The sequence below is a fragment of the Blennius ocellaris genome, assembly GCF_963422515.1.
Source record: "Blennius ocellaris genome assembly, chromosome: 8".
Lineage (NCBI taxonomy): Eukaryota > Metazoa > Chordata > Actinopteri > Blenniiformes > Blenniidae > Blennius > Blennius ocellaris.
In genome coordinates, this window is record NC_137657.1 from 13,518,420 (window position 1) to 13,535,783 (window position 17,364).

The 17,364-nt window shown below is 45.1% G+C and overlaps 2 protein-coding genes across 3 annotated transcripts in view; one reads left to right on the forward strand and one right to left on the reverse strand.

Moving 5' to 3' along the window:
* g6fl (g6f-like) overlaps positions 1 to 500 on the reverse strand; it is a gene marked incomplete at both ends in the record, with an annotated part of 10,806 nt that extends 10,306 nt beyond the window's left edge. Inside the window, 2 exon segments of the mRNA XM_080500490.1 lie at positions 124 to 198; positions 488 to 500. Coding sequence (XP_080356616.1) covers positions 124 to 198; positions 488 to 500 — 88 coding nt within the window.
* Positions 169 to 17,364, forward strand: part of LOC308133639 (nectin-2) — a gene marked incomplete at its 3' end in the record, with an annotated part of 86,572 nt that continues 69,376 nt past the window's right edge. For both annotated transcript variants that reach the window (XM_080501105.1, XM_080501104.1), the window contains exon 1: positions 169 to 586. In XM_080501105.1, coding sequence (XP_080357231.1) covers positions 499 to 586 — 88 coding nt within the window. In that variant the 5' untranslated portion in view covers positions 169 to 498. The remainder of the gene's footprint in view (positions 587 to 17,364) is intronic.

The following is a 17,364-nucleotide window of genomic DNA, read 5'->3' on the forward strand; positions in this document are numbered from 1 at the left end:
TTCAACAAGTAGTTTTGGTGAGGGCCGAGGGGGGGGGGGGGGGGGGATTGTGGACGCCTCTCAGGCTGATGACATCACCCATACAGTCACACGCAGCCTGACCGCCCGCGCGCTCAGACTCACACCGGAGCGAGTTGTCGTTGAAGCAGCGCGAGCGCAGCAGCAGCACCAGCAGCACTTCATTATCCCGAGCGCGAGCTGAGAGGGAAACACGTTCACCTGTGCGCCAGCAGGACGCTCTCACTGGGATTGTTTTTTGTTTTGTTATTATTATTAATCTGAGCGGCGTACGCCTTCAAAACCAATAGTCTCTGTCGGACACCACAGCAGGCGGACAAGTTTTTATTTTTTGTTTATTTATTTTTTTCAAAATATTTTGCCTTGACTGAGTGAGATCTTACCACCTGTGTCTGAAGGTGCTGTTTACAGGATAGGCTGAGTGCCTGGTTTATTTTTTTTATTTTTTTTTGTGAACATATAAAAGGACCGTAATCGACCATGGCGACACATGACGCCCGAAATTGGCCTGACTGCACAAAAATGATCGGACTGCTCTTCTTGGTTTCGTCGATACTTACACAACAAGGTAAGAAACGGTCACTTCTCTTCACAAAACACAAACAAACAAACAAACAAAACAACTTAGGTGTCTAGAATGTCCTAATCAGGCCAGGACTGCGCGTTTCAATTCCTTTCGGAGTTTTAATAATGTAAGAGGAGACTAATTTTAAACCTGCCCACCACCTGTCAGGGCGGAGACAGGCGAATGGAGGAAGGTGATCTCCGCTTTTCGGGTGTAGTTGTGTCTTTTTTAAAATAATTATGTTGCCACACGTTTCACGAGTTCAGAGGAGACACCGTGACCGATTCTTTCTCCAGATCATTGCCTCGCGCAGTTTCAGGTCGAGATCCAGCTGCTGATCGCTCTTTGACCCGAGTTTCGGTCGGTGACTCAACGCCATGTTTAGTTTTCCTAAGGTTGTGGCTCTGTGTTGGAAAAGGTGCTGCTCGCTCTCACAACAAGAGTCCTCTGGTCACTGTCCCCAGTATGTCCCCCTGGTACCACCCACACCACCCCCCCCCCCCCCCCCCCCCTCCCCCCCCCCCCCCCCCCACAAAAAAAAAAAAAAAAACCCACCAATCTCCCCCTCAGCGTCCTTCTGCTCTTTTTTTCTTCCCTCTGCACGCACATCATCACCTATTAGTTCCACTTGGGCTGAGAAAAAATGGGCTGGAAACGTCTCTTAATGAACAAGAACAAAGCGGGATAACAAGTGAAACTTTATTATCTGGACCCGGGATAAACCCGTGGAACCTCCACTGGCTTTTATATAGTGGTCACTGATGTGCATTTTACCTGCACTGGATCAGATCCAGTCATGACTTCCATTGTGAGCGTGTGACTATTATTTCAAGTAAATGACAGGCCAGGCCTGTTCCTTGGCAACCTGTTTACACGCGTTAATATTTCAGGTGTTTTCCAGTCCACTTCAGCTGAGGTCACTTCTAGGTATTTCAGCCACAGGCCCAGACATGCAGAGGAATTGGTGAAATGCTCTTTTTTTTTTTTTTTTTTGCTGAATACATATAAAACTTGTATGCATTTGTTTTAACATGTCAACAGACAAAATGTCACCCACAGCCACAGTGAGCCTGCTAACTGGTGGACATCGCACACACATGTGGGTGTTATATTGTTAAATAAACGCAATGTACTGTACTCATGCAGATAAGATAACTTATGAATGTATGGCATGCAATTTCACATTTTCGCTGCCGAGGCCAGCTTTTTGTTTTGTGTTGGAATTGGGGCAAGAATGTAGGGCTCGATCTAACATCCTGGCACAGATACGGCATACATTTTCTGTAGTGAATAGTAATATTGCCAGTTGATTATATTGTTGTTTTAATAACTGCTCATAAAAGCAGTGACCCTTTTGACTTATTCATGCACCAGACCCTTTTTTGTCTAATTTACAAAACATGAAGTTCTCTGGAGGGAGTGAGAGGTGTGTGTGTGTGTGTGTGTGTGTGTGTGTGTGTGTGTGTGTGTGTGTGTGTGTGTGTGTGTGTGTGTGTGTGTGTGTGTGTGTGTGTGTGTGTGTGTGTGTGTGTGTGTGTGTGTGTGTGTGTGTGTGTGTGTGTGTGTGTGTGAGGGGGGGGGTTATTAAAACAAAAGGTTTTGCTTATTTGAGTGACAAAAAAATGCAAGGCTTTACCAGTACAAGCAAAAATATTTTAGTTGTCTCTTTTTTTCCTGAATCACTTTTTTTAAGCGTAACCCTCTGACCTGCTTTTGCGTCGTAGTTAAGCTATGCAACTTAAGCTATGACTGCTTTGGGAGCCAAAACTTTTCACTTGTCTACTTTGCATTTTCTCTTTCACGTATCTTCTCAAGCTTTGACAGCAACCACTTTACCTCCACCTTCCATCCGGAGTCTTGAGAGCCAGAGATGTGATTTAATTTTCTGCACAGTTTTCCGTTTAATACGACTGAGCTTTGATGTAAAAATTCAATATTGAGTCTGATGGATTTTTAATTAACATTGGCTTCTGTAATATTTTCTTTTTCTATATGTTATTTAACTTTCTGTACAAGCGATCAGGTGTGCTGCTAGTTAATGCTCTGACATTAAACTATAATCACCCTCCGCCATTCAAGCTTTGAGGGGGACTGTAGATGTGGGTCAGAAAAGCTTGGCCTATTACCATGGAGATGTTTTTATTGGAAGGGGTGGGCTTACGTGCGGGGGGAGTTTCGGGTGGGGGGTTATGAGGCTACGGCAGCATTGTCTTTCTGGCTGAGTAAGCTGCATGCAGGGGGTGGCTGGCTGGCTGGCTGCCTGAGAAACTGGTGGGCATGCAGGGTCAGGGCTGGGGGAAGAGGCCGCCTCCCTGTCTGCTCACAAATAAAGCAGCATTGTTCCCTGTATACCTGAGATTATCTCGGCAAAGCTTCTTCATATGCAAAGCCACACTGGACGGCTCTCCGAGGTTTTGATGAAACAGGTGGCTCTTGAGCAGCCTCCTGGTTTGCGCGGGGCCGTAGTCGAGTTTCTGGATTGGCTGGAAGACTCAACGGGCAGCAACTGATTAAGACAGACGACTCCCCACCTCCCCTCTTTTCCCACCCGCCACTTGAAACGTTCCCTCTCTCCCGCCATCCCTCGCTCCCTCCCCCACCTCTGCTGTGGAGTACATACAGGGGCCTTGTTCTCATCTGGTTTTTTTTTTGGTTTTTTTCTCCAGCTATCTTTCATTCTCTCATGCCCCGTGCTTTGAGTGACGTTACTCATTAGGTTATTCAAATAGCCTCACTCTGCCTGTCTTTGGACTCAAGGTTGGGCTGTTTATGACAGGATAAACATGCGGGCAGACGGGAAAAATATACCACATTACCTCACTGCGCTTGTCACAAAGGCCGTGGCATTTCTTGTCGGCCTGTTCTTCCCTCATCTGCTCATAGCAGCAAGTAATCTAACCTAAAATACATGAACATTTCCAGCATTTTCACAGGCCATTACAATATTGGCTGCCCTCACCCTGCCCTCCCACGTAAACGCACATACTTGGTGTGGATACTCAGCAACTCTAATGTAGTGATGTTTCTTTTGGCAGTCCAACATGTGCAATTGCTCAAACTATTAGGTCTAACCACTTTCCCTCCACATGATGTGTGACCAGTGCAGCCCTGCCAAGCCTGGGACCATTTGTCATCACAACACAGAACAAGCATGACACTCCTGGCTGTTAAGAGCAATGTAATTGATGGATCATGAGCCGAGTTTATTTTTTTTACGCCCCTAAAAAGAGATAGGAAAGTCCTTAGTATCTCATTAGTTGTAGCAGAGCAGGGGGTTGCTGTCCCAGTTTGGGGTTTTTTGTGTTAATGGCTGTCGTGGTTGGTCTTATCATTATGGAAATGAGCTGTCCTCGCCCCTTTGCAGCAGCCCTGTAAATGTCAGAAGGATTTTGAAAAGGTCGGGTGCGTGTATCCATACGTCTGTAAGAAAGTCTCTCACTGGCCGTCACATCTGCTCGTAAGCACACATTCCCACACTGAGGAGCTTTACTGTTTAAATGATCCATCAATATCGTCCACCTCCCCTTTATATGCACTATTAAAAGTCTGTTGATTCAGACATTAAATGAAAAAGTGCCTGAATTTACTGCTTAATAGAGACATGCGTGTGATACCAAGCCATTGTGTGTCTTTTTGTACTGACATTGTGTGGCAAACACGGCCGCGTTAATTTTGAATTGCGCAATTGTACAAATGATTGAGGGAAATGTTTGGCATTTCACCAAAATGAGCCCAATGATTTAGACAGATTTCTATTATTATTCGCTCTTTCACCAGGTATGCTGTTGACAAAAGGGATTTCAGCTTAGTGGTGATATTTAATGACGAGAATGTCTAGAAATTAAGTTCCCCTTATCGACTGATAAATGAGTGATTTGCAAAAAGTTTTGTGTGTGTGTGCATGTGTATGTGTGGGTGTGTGTATTAGGTGTTGCCTTGTATGCTTTTCATAACCAATGACCAGAAACACAAAAGATCCATGAGGTTTATTGTTGAACTGGCAAATATTATTAGACTGGATGGATGGATGTGAAGGGAGGGAGGTCGATGAGCACGAGTCACTGCGCCTTGTTTTATTTTAGGCCACATATTAGACCAGAAATACAATTGACTACACGTACACTTGCGCACTCGTATGCACGTACAGCTGGTGATGAATAAGGGCCGTAACCTGAGGCTGTGCTGCAAGTCTGATGACATTCCAATAATGGGGAGGAAGCGTCACATTGGTGGATGACAATGCATGTGTGCGTTACTCTTTTTCGACAGGAAGTGAAGTGTATCAACCGCATCAGCAATGCTGTTATCTCTCGCAGACCTCAGATGTGGGGACATCGTATTTTTTCACTGCCTACTCATCTAATTGGCTCTTAAAAGATACTTCCCGTGCATCTTGAAGTAGTGATATCCTGCAGAAGGGTAGCCAAAGCCGGTTGCTCCGTGACAGATCCCCTTCCATGTCGAATGTCCCTCCCCTCGGCTCTGCGCCGCCTGTGTACACGCTGGGCGGATGGTGGCCTGAGTTGAGGTCCCCCCCGATGGGATGTTTATGTTTGGCTTCCAGGGTTGCCAGACTTCTGGAGTCGGGCCCATCTGATCCAAAGGAAAATGAGCAGAAATCCTCATCTCAGAAGGAATGCCAAGTGTTATTGAAATGGATGGGGCAGCTGAGGGGTTTCCAAAAACACCACTGTGCTGGGGTCAATGATATTCTTGGCAGAGGTGCTGGGTTAAACTTCCATCAACATAAAACAGATGCATTAGCTTACATACTGATAAGAGTTTACTCAAATAAACCGTTTAAGAGTGCAGTCTAACCACCCATGTTAATAGATTATGATGAATTTTAAGGCTTACAGTTTTTGCTGTGAGAGTGTGCCAGGAGCTTATCTCGTATACAATGTTTGAGGAATGTGGCTCACTTTTATTTTTCAGTCACACAGACATTTCCACACCATTAGTCAAGATACCCTCTGCCAAATCTGCATTTTCCGAACAAAGCCCAGATGGAATTTAGGGAGATGCAGGTCAAACCTGTTCAAGCTCAGCCAATGTGGAGAATGAGCTGTAATTCCAATTGAAGAGCCATTGAACGGCAGCCAAACTCTTTAAAATAAAATCCTCTTAATTAACTAGACTTGGGCGATAGGTGTCTCTGTGACCCCAGCTGTGGAGAAATCACTGAGGAGGAGCGGGGAAGGTAGAGCAGCGAGCGATGGTGGGCTTCAAGGGGGTTGAGGATGTCGACATTTTCAAATTCCACACTGCAGCGTCTTGGCAGAGAGGATGAAGGCGGATTTAAAAAAAAAAGAAAAACTGCGCGAGGGAGTGAACCAGGGAGGCCAAGAATTACCAGCTCATTTGTAATTTAGCCGCACCTCCCTCCCCTCTTCTTCTCCTTCACTTGCAGCATTAGACACACATTTAATAGCCAAAGAGCTTTCCATTGTGGACGGTAAAAGACTGCTTGCACTATCCCTTCTCGTTTTATTACCGTTACCTGGCCTGTACCCTCTTTCTGTCATTTTTCTTCTCTTTCTTTTGTCTTTGTCACAATCGTTTATTTCTGAAACCCTAACCGTTGTGCTCTCCGTAGGCCTTTCTGCCATGAGGCCCTTGATTGTGTCCTCTTATGTGTGTGTCTTCACATACACACACGCACACAGCTGCTCATTAGCAGTCACCTTAATGTGTCTAAATGTAGTGTGCGGGGTGGAAGGTGGTTTGCGTTATCGATCCAGTATTGAATGGTGGATGATGCAGTGCCCTTATGTGATATTGAAAACATTTAGGGCTTGCTCCGTTGACATGACAGCACCACGACACACTTCTCTCTCTCTACCGCCGCCTCCTCTAATCCTTCCTTGTGTCCTTTCTATTCCTCCTTCCACCCTAGCCTGCGAAATGTCGAGGTGGTTTTGCCATTTTTTTTTTTTTTTTATCACCTCCTCCCTCTTTTCACACATTTTTATCAACATGTGTTACAAACAGCGCCTCGGTTATTGTGTCCACTTTGTTGCCTATCTGCACACCTTTGCACGTCGGCATTATTGTACACAACACGGGCGCACTGCATCTTCATCACATCTGACTTTGACAAGGTCATGTCCAATTCACACTTATCAGAGGCCGTGGACAGCCTGGCTCCAGGAGGAAATTGAATTTGGCGTGACACGGCCCAGTCTGGGCTCTGGAAGCCGGCTGGAGTCATGTGCCTCAGAAACATTGTGCACAGCAACTGCCCAATTTAGTCAGCTTTCCTTGTGATCTTGGTAATTTTTTATCAGCGGAACATGGTAAAATTGACGACTGTAATGTGAAATTGCAGTATTTTTTTTTTTTTTTTTTAAACACAGATACGATCTCAGTAATTCAAGATGGGTAAGCTTTCATGGTGATTTCTCGTGTTTTGCAAGGCAAGCAGAGCTGTTACACATCTCCATTCCTAAACCAATATTTGGGTTTTTCCATTGTTTGACTTTTTGGTTTAAGACTACACTGACAAACAGGCAGCACAGTCGTCATTAGTCCCAAGAGATTTGAAATGGCAGCAACATTTAAATCCTCCCCTGGAGCAAACGGCACATTAAGGTCAAAGAGAGGCAGCAGGTTTATTCGGTTGTCGGCACAGTGTTTTGCCAACAGGGTGTGCCAGGATTGTTTGGTGTGGCCCCTGAGGGAAAGCAGGTCGCCTTTCGATGGAGTGATTCGCTTCATTCATCTGTGCAACTGATTGCCTGCTCCCTAATCAGCCACTTGCCGTCCCCTTCGACTTTCTCCCCCTGCCATGTTTGTGCCTTTTTGGTTTCCACTCCTCCATCTTGATTCCTCCTTTCCCCTCTCTTTAAGTTCCCTCCTAATGCAGCAACTTCTTCTGCTTTGTAATTTGGTCCAGATAATTGATCCATCTGCTCAGTAAACTGCTGTCCTACTGTATCTCTCTCTCTTTTTTTTTTTAAACTCTCATTCAGGTTTATTTCACTGCTTTCACTTTGCTTCTTAGTCATCAATCCCCTGTTTCTCCTTTTGTAATTGGAATGTCTGTTACTTTCCTCGATCCTCTTATGCTCTCTATCTTGCCTCTTCCTCTCTGAAGCTTTCGTCCACTCCCTGTCCCTCCGTCCAATTCCCCAGTTGTCTCTTCCACCTATGTCAGCCCCAAAGTTTCTCTTTAAGCTCATCCGAACTGCCTTTGCGACTTTTCTTCTCTTGCTCTCGTTTGCTCCTTCGGTCTCTTGCTCTACTTTCCTCTTATACCTCCTTAACAGCCCCCACCCTCCCTACAGACATTTGTATTGCAGGCATCTGTACTGTCCTACCACCCCTAACGAGGTCTTCTGTTTCCTTTTTTCTTCTCAGCATCAATCATTCTCTCTCTTTCTCCCTCTTTCTTTTTCTCTCTCTTCCTTCTAATGGCCAAGAACACCTCCTCCCACTCCACCCTGGTGGGCATTTTTTGAAGGTTAAGTTGCTGTGGCACTCTACAGTGTTTCACCCAACCTCACCCCTCCTCTTGATCGTCTCACCCTTCTCTCCCTCGTTCTTGCTCTTTCCCAGGCTGCAGAGCGCCAATCATCCCCACTACCTCATTACACACACCCGCTACTACAAACACACGGAGACAGTACTGCACTGAGGGATGTTGGGCTGATTTGATGGTTGAATCACTTGATTACTGTATGGACGACAGGAAAAAGGGCTATTGACACAACAAAGTGAAAGTCGGTGAGCGGGCGAAACGAATAGGCGACACGGAGGAATGGAAACGGATGCAGGAAGTTTGTTTCTTTCAGCATAGTTAACCTGTCGTGCAGAGCCAGGATCAGGATGACAATGTCCACTCCCCTGCTGCCAGATGCTGTCACACACTCGTCTTCCCTGCAGGCAGTGACTCGGCTGGTAATATGGCTTGACTCATCTAACAAGAATCTCACACTGAAGCTGAAATGGGATTACATTTGAAGAGTTAATTCCCAGTGTTAAAGTAATATTTAAGCCAGTGCTGCACCCACAAACCAGCTTCATGCATGTTGTTGGGTATTTTAGTTGAAAAGATTTAATAATTGAAATAGAAATGGATTTACTACGGTAGTTATTCCTGCAAAACATAAAAATTCCGCCTGTTGGATCTAAGCTGCTTCCTAACCTTAATTTTTTTTTTTTTTTTTATACATTGAGGACAAATACAATGAAGTGAGAAAAGGTTGCACTCTTGCACTGTATTTCCACTGTCTTTCACAGTGATTGAAATGTCCCATATTGTGGAAGGATAGCTGATATGATTTTGTAACACAAAAGCAGGTCATTTTAATGCAATGTAAACCAAATCATTGTTTTAATATACCATTGAAATCATAGTCGATATAAAATGAATGTAGCAGTTTCCTACATGTGGTTGCTGCTTGTTTCTCTGCCTTTGCATTGTGCCGCTAGCTCTTTGAGGCATTAATGAGGCAAAAAGAACAGAGTGTGTGAGTACATCGCTTTGCCTTTTAGCTTGTTGGGTGTCTGGGTTTGGACAAAATGAATTTTTGGAGAACGTCACTGTCGAGAAAACTGTACACCAAACATTCATTTACCCAAAAAAAGCAGCAACCTTGAGATGTTGTCATGAGTCCAAGCAGTCACCCGTCTGCTGGAAGACAGAATGATACACTCTGCGTTACCGAAAACAGAGACACCATTGTTCTCGGCGGAGCTTAGAGACCCTCCACCTCCTTCCTCCCTGCAGACGCCCCCCCCAAACCCCCACATTCCCTCTAATCCAGGTGAACTGAGGGAGGCCTTTTGAAAAAAGGCCATCCATTGTCCCCCCCCCCCCTCCTTCAACTTCCCTTCCCTTGCTGTTCTCCTGCTACACCACACCTGTATCAGTGGACAGGCCTGCCTTTCAGTTGTAGCCCTGGAGGGGAAAGTGGGTCTGTAACAAGAGCTGATTGGGTTCCTCCTCATGAAATGCACGCTGATGGAGAGGCCTTTTTCCCTTGTGTGGATCGACCACTCTGATGCCTTTTTTTTAACAAGTTCTTCTTTGTAGACAAGACTTTCATGTGCCCCTCAGTTGGCATTTGTTTGCAGAAGATCAGATATGTGCTACATGCGAGTGGACGCCTATCATGTCTCGTGCGCCTGCTCATTATTTACATGCTCGCTGCTTTGGGTTTGTATCCGGGCCTCTTTCGGAAGAGCTGCGAGGGAGGGGACGAGAGGCGAGACGTAGTATCTTCTCTGCAGACTAGTACTTGTCTCCGAGGCCCTCTGGGTGTGTGCTGGTTCCCTCAGGTTGTGGCAAGCAGCCTCCTGAATCCTCCTCCTTTTTAAAAGCTTTTAAAGGAAACACTTTAACCACTTACTCCTGTCCTTTTCCTCTCTTCCCACTTTCCTTTTCTCGAAACAAGCTTGCGGCTGATTCCTGCACCAGTGATTCATGAATTTTTCTCTGGCACGGCACAGTCATGCAGGGTGCACACACGAGTGTGGTTTGGTTGAGTGTGTGCGTGTGCGCCGGGTTTGAACAGCATAAGAAGGCTGGATGCTGGGGGGTAATGGTGGGGGCAGAGAGGGAATGTGCTGTGATGCCAGCCGTGATTAGAGCAGTAGCACTCGCCGTTTAAACACACATTTAAATAGACACAGCCTGGGGAAGATGGGGCGGAGGGGGGGGTGAGGTGAGGAAAGGATGAGGTTCTTGTGCTTGTGTAAACTACCACAAGTGTTCTCAATTGTTCTGGTTTTAAATAGAAGTCCCTCAGGCTCCACCTACCAGCTTTCTCTTGTTCATCTGTTTATTTCTCTTTAGCTTCCACTGTCTCCCTCTCCATTACATTCTTTACTTCTGACACAGAATTGCGTTATCTGGCATGGGTTATTGATATCCTCCATGGATGTTTTCTCCACTCTGTGCCTTCCTTTACTATCCTCCTCGATACTCCTTTACACGACTCCCTCATGCTCATTGAGCTGTCATCCCCGTGCCAGTCGGTTCACCTCTCCTCCTCATTCCTTCCAAGTGACACTCTCTCCCTCTTTCTTGTTCCTCACCTCCTCACCTCGGCTCATTGTGAGCATGCTTCCCGCCCACCCCACATCCTCCTTCATTTCCCAACTGTTCTCATTTCCAACGCGATGCTTTTCCTGTTTCTCTCTGAACCAGACTCGTCTTGCTCGTCTCAGGTTTCAATGTCCTACTTTGATTTCCTCTCAGGCCTCCCCCCCTTCATGCTCTTTGCTCCTCCCCTCCTCTCTTTGCTGTTTATTTACATAGAGAGTGATGGAGGTAGGTAAGGCTGTCAAGGTGGATTGATGGATGGCGAGAGGCCATGGGTGAGGGGATCTGGGCGTTTGATGGACGCTCTTGTCACTCAGGATAATACTTACAGAATTGGCTGGTTCGTTATTGTGAAAAGGGCCTTCCATGGAAGACTTGGCAGCTATATTAGGATGCGTTGGAGAGCTCACTCTGCTCAACACGACGATCGTTCTGGTGTCCATGGATCTGACGTTGTTTTAGTTTTTCTCCACTGTTCAGCTACAAACTAAACCTTTCTTTTAGACGTATATTGACATTTTACAACACGGAACATCTCCATCGACCGTAGCACTCTCCTGCACCGTGTGTGTGCCCTTTAAAAAGCACGTCCCTTGCAGATGACATAATTATGCAGTGTCAACGTGTGACAAGCTGAGCTTAGCTGCATTAGAAGAATTAATATGCACAGCGTAGGAGGAATCCTGTCCATGATCTTCTAATGCTTATAGCCACTCAGTTGCCTCCTCTCATCTTGAGAAGACTTTATACTCTGGGGCGACTTGTCTTGCAAGCCATCAAGGCTAATGTCATTCTCTCATTTTACCTACTAGTTCGTTTTTAGTCATGTATAATCTCAATATTAAAATAATTTTTCAAGTATAATTCATAAGCCTGAGTTTTTAGCGCTGACATCAGGGTTAATTGCCTTTAAAATAAATAAATAAATAAATAAATAAAAAAATACAATATAGGCTGTGATACCATAGTTGGGCCAGAATGATTACACTCAATATTAGACTTGATTTCTATGGATCCACTCAACCCAAATTGATTTTAATGTGACGCTTTTATTGGATTTCAGCTAAGTACACATGGTTTATATGTGTTAACATAATTGCTTTATGCATTATCCATTGATTTGATTAATTTCAGAGACTGGCTTCCCGCTAAGAGCTGCTAATGGAGAATGAAAGTTTTTGAGATAACAGACTTGCAGTGACAGGCACACGCAGAAAAAAATATTGAAGATCTGGACAATTACAAAGCAGGGCTTTCAGTTTATCTTTAAATCTACTTCTTTGGACTGCTCCCTTAAGGCCTTCCCATGCTCTCCGCAAGGCTTGTCTGCAGACCGTGCGTACATAATTTTATCCATACTACACTCATTCCGTAACGTAACGTAACGATCCCGAAAATATCTCCACTCCTGCTGCCCGGTTTTCTCCACCTTTCCTAAAGTAGTTTATGGTTCACTTCAGGAGTTCTGAGCCATCTGGCTCTTTATTTGCTTTTAAATTGTGTTTGTTCAGACGGGGAGATGCAAGATCTCCTCACACAAGTGCCCAGTAGGCTCTGACGCATATGCGGTCGGTGTTCACAGGTAACAAAATTTGGGCTGCGCGAGGTCGACCGCAGAGGGGTCGGTGCGCACAAGGTGTCTCCTTAAAGGCAGATCATCTGCCTCCATCTGGCCCCAACCCCGTTCTTATCCAAATATGTATTATACTAATACTGTACATGAGGTAATGGCTACAGTGGAGAGAGTGGAGCTGCTGTCCAGCAGTGCAGCTGCCTACCGTGTCATATTTCATAACATTGAGTATAGGTCAGCACAGTGGGACTTGTAGCCGGAGCTGTTGCAGAACATACAGCTTGACATTTGGCAGCTGTACTCTGACTAGTGACAACTGAACTTTAATGTGCATTACTGTGACGCATAAAATGAAGATGCCAGCAAATTGGGATCGAATGATCTGTCGGCATTTTGACTAAGATTGAGAAAAAAAGAAATGCTACTTCCACACTCGCAACAATAGTACAGTATTTTCTGGACTATTGAGCCGCATCCACAAAATTTAAAAGGAAAAAAATACAGTACATGTAGAGGCCGAACTTGAACGTAAGCCACAGGTGTCCATGTTGTAACAGGGCAGGAATTTCACTGCGGTAGCACGGAGATTGCTCATATTTTCATCAATTCCCACAAAACTTTCTTGAGATTTTTCTCAGCTCCGGAGTCCAGCTGGGCGGCTTTACGTGATGCACCTGAACGCATCACTCACGGCTATCAGCTGGAGTTCCAGACACCGAAAGCAGCACAAGATGAGGTCACGAAGAGCAGAACTATCACTTTTAGGGCATGTTTGGGAGAAGCAGAGGCGCTCAAAACAGCATCTATTTACATGCAGAAGTAGAATCTGGCTGCGTGAAGCCCGTTAACCTGTAAAAATCCATAAATTAGGCACGCCATTATATAAGACGCAGGGTTCAAAGTGTGTGAAAAAAGTAGTGGTTTATCATCCGGAAAGTACGGTAATTGATAACTGGAGAAATATTATTTTCTGTGCGCAAATGCCAAAGTCTTGACAACATTTCCCTTTTCAAGTCAGAACTTAGAGTCATTAGATATTCTGTGTTAGTGTTATGAGTTGATAACTACAGAGCTTATTACATTTCTAAACCTTGTTGCAACACTCGACAAGCAAATAGCTCCTTTGAACAGGATGAAGATCTGAAAATGAAGCTAATTGATGCCTACAATATAAGACAAGATATCAAAGTACTTTCACTGTCCAAAGTGTCATCAGGAAAGGGCAGTAAAGAGTTCTTGTGCAAGAATGAGAAAGCTTTCAGATAAAACTGCATCTGCTGGGAATAAATCGAAAACAAAATCCCCAAATGACTGCAAAGGAACTGAAGGACAATTTAGCAGAGGGGGTGCAAACCTTGGAAAAACTTACCTGCGGTCTCAGTGAGTCAACATCTGAAGTAAGAAAAACAACATCTGGAGAACCCAGAGACGATTCAGAAACTGCTCAAAAATTCAGTTCCCTGCAACAAAGGACAAACTTTTTCACACATTACATATACTGGTATTTCTAATCCCCTATTTATGTTTATGAAATAAGTCTAGCATTGACATTTAAAAACTATTCAATGCCTCCTTGCAGTGGGAGCTCTTACATTTTTTTTTTTGTCTTTTTTTTTACACTTGAGAACTCAAACTAAATATGTAATCTTCCATGAGGTGTTCAAACTTTTAAAACTACAAGTGCTATATTTGACTTCTCGACTGCATTTTTCATGCTTGGTTATCTCATTTTGAGGCAATGAACAGTTTCAGAATCGGTGCCTTTGTTTTGTGCCTTTGGAGGAAGAACTGGAAAAAGCACTGTGACATTCATAACATTAACTAAATGTTTTATGATCTAATGTGAATATGAAAAATACATTTATGTTATGGATTTATATCTTTGTTGTATCTTTGCTTTTCATAACTTGGAAATCAAAAATATATTCCAATTTCCCAGCTTGAATTGAATTATGTGGGAAATTAACTATTTTCTGTATGTGATATGTGGACTCTGGTCTCCTTAGGGTACATTTGTTGGATAGTGGAGGCCTATTGATTTTGGACTATTGGTGACAATTTTTTACTGGACCTACTTCTTCAGCTGTAACTGTGAAAAAGAATAAAGATATGCTCCCTGAGATATTATCAGGAAAATCTAATAAGATGGTCAATCAGAACAGTATTGACATTTCCTTTTGGACTTAAACACCATAAATGCCCCTTTCAAGTAAAAAGAAAGTGCTTGGAGGACATCCTGACAAATTGAGTGAATGGGTCTGCTCAGCACAAAATCATTAAAGCACCTAACAGTTGACAAACTCCATTTGTGCTGAGTCTGTAGTGGCAGCAGCGACATGAGAAAAGCGGCTGCAGAGATCAGGCGAGTAGATGCAGCGAGATGAGCAAGCAGAGGAGCGGAGTTCAGGCCCTGCTGTTGGAGGTAAATGTATGTTGGCACTAGCTAAAGGCAGTCTGGGAGTGAGAGCACAATGGCGAGGGAAGAGAGGAGCCTGTTACTGAACCATCAGTGGCTGTAATGAGACACAGGTGCAGCCCGTGGAACCAGATCCCCTATCAGGGTGGAGGAGGAGGGCAGGGTGTCTGAAAATAAGTCTGAGCCACTGTGAAGCCACAAGATAGAAGATTCAATGCAACACTTCACTTTGATACGACATTATTACTTATTAGCATGCGCGTACCCATAGGAGTTCTTGAACAATCACCCGAAAACAGTAGGCACCCTGGGGACATGTCGGAACTCTGGGCGCCCAGGCTGTTTCTGCACTCTCCATTCATTTGCATCTATTTTAGGTGCCTAGTTAAAAAATCATAAGTGCAACACATTAAAAAGCCAGCGTGACATGCAGCCACATCATAGGAATAATTCTGGATCTTTGTTTGTAGTTCATCATCATCTCTGATCATTTCATTTAGACTTGGGTTTTCAAACATATGCTAATGAGCGTGGAGCCAGGAAAAGCCGGCGCTTTGCAACACCGCCACTGATTTCAGCACTTGATTGTTAATGAACTTATATTTGGGTTTGCTTGCTATAAACAGAACATGTTGGATTAGTTGGAAAAGCTGCTTTGAAAATTGGTGAGCGGGTAGGATGCAATGAGGAAACAGATTAAGGAGGACCGAGGGGAGAATGTAAGGTGACGGAGTGAGATAGGATGGAGCGAGAGGAACAGAGACAGAAGAGGAAAGAGGGGGCACAAGCTGCACAGGAAAAGGTGTTAAGACAGTGTCGGGAGTATTGAATCAGAGGGGCATGTGTGAGGCAGAACCACACTGACTGCCGCAGGCAAGGTGTAGGGACTATTGTACCTCCTATACATGTTTTTTTTTTTTATTCTTTCACAAATTGAGATCAATCAAAGGTACAAACCGACTGGAAGTTTTTGGACGGGAGGAATCCCCACAGTAAACAAGTGTTTGTGTGCGTGCGTGCGTGCGTGTGTGTGTGTGTGTGTGTGTGTGTGTGTGTGTGTGTGTGTGTGTGTGTGTGTGTGTGTGTGTGTGTGCGTGCACGTTGTGCAGAGAGGGAAGAGCTGTTCAGAGCTGTTCAGAGCAGGTGCAGTCAGCAAGTTCACGAGGATGTACGGTTTGTTTGAATGTTGGACATCAGAGAGTCTGAGAGAATGGCCTTTGTGTTCAGACAATAATGAGTGGGTAAATATTTTTGGAAAAGCGTGCTGTGTCGGTAGATTGTTCTTTCGGGCGGCGGGGGCGGCGGCGAAGGAGGGCGAGATAAGACGACGAGTGAAGGAAGCCGAAGCAGCAGCTATGTTTATTTCACCATGCAGAGACGTGGATACAAACTGAGCTTTGTCCCGCACCCGGGCCAACTTAATGTTAGAGCTCGCTGTGAGACCTCGGAGAGATGCAGAAACTGCTTTGCTCTTTCCCCTTCATTTGCTGCCAAATGACATCGGTTACTCTGCTACGGGGTTGCCCGCGCTGCCAGTGGCTGCTATCATGAATGAACAATGCACACTTCTCAGGGTCTCTACCTCTCCTCGGGGTGCTTCTCCACAGGCCGAAGGTGTGCACTGCAGGACGCGGAGCTCGGCTTTCATGCTGTGGCAGCCTTGTTAGAGCAATGTTTGATGTGTCTCATTTTCTAACGTGGGGAACGCGGCATGGAGACAAACACGCACGTCAACCACATGTACAAACACACACACACACGATGTAGTGCGACCTCCACATGGCCCCCAGTGGGGTTTTATGTATTTCTTTTTTTTTTATTGCTATTGTATCAAGGAAGGACGGCGTCCAAAGTGGGGGCGAGGGATAAGAGAGGTCATTCATTCACCTCGCACACACGAACAGGCCTTTCATCTTTACCCTCACAGGCTTCTCTTGTTCTGTCAGTCTCGCTGAAGAGAAAGATGGCGAGAGGGAGAGAGAGTCGGAGGAAGGATGTCTGGGAAAGGCTGAAGAGGACAGGGAATGGAAGGATAAGGAAATTGACAGCAAGTGATATAAGTTTCCTGTTCCATGCACCACCCCGGCCCATCACCTCTGTCTGGGCAAAGAGTAACAGGTTGCGAGTGCTCTCTTTTGCTTCTGCTCCCTGTCATCTCCATTTCGTCTTTTTTTCTCTCTCGCCCCTCCATATCTTTAATTGTATCCTTCTAGTCTCCATCCCCTCATTGCTTTGCCTTACCAACACTCTGTTCCACTCTTCCTCTGTCCATCTCTCCCTCTCCCTCGGGCGTGCCTCAGTGGGTCGGTTCCAGTCTGTCTGTTTGCTGATGACTCCACTTGGAGCAGATGTGATGCTCAGCAGCTGTTGCTTTGCTCTGCAGCAGCATCACCCCCCCACCCCGCCCGTCCTCGCTCCCCCCGCCATATCCCCTCTCCGTCTCCCCTCTTATGTTCTTATTTATCTACATGCCTTTTTGTTGCCCGTTACGCCGCCGCCGAACCGTAAATTGGCGAGTTTAATTTCATTTTCAGTTGTCTTTTGTCTTCCCTGACCAGCCTCACCAATTTGTTTCACTTTCCACCCTCCCTGATTTGGCTCTTAATGTTCAAAGAATATCAGCATTTTTGTCACAACAATATGTCTGGGTTCTCTGCACATTTGTCTGCTCACATGAATGCCAACTGTCACACTGTAATCATGTGAAACAAATGTCAGCCATTGAAGGCTGTTTTGCAGAGGAT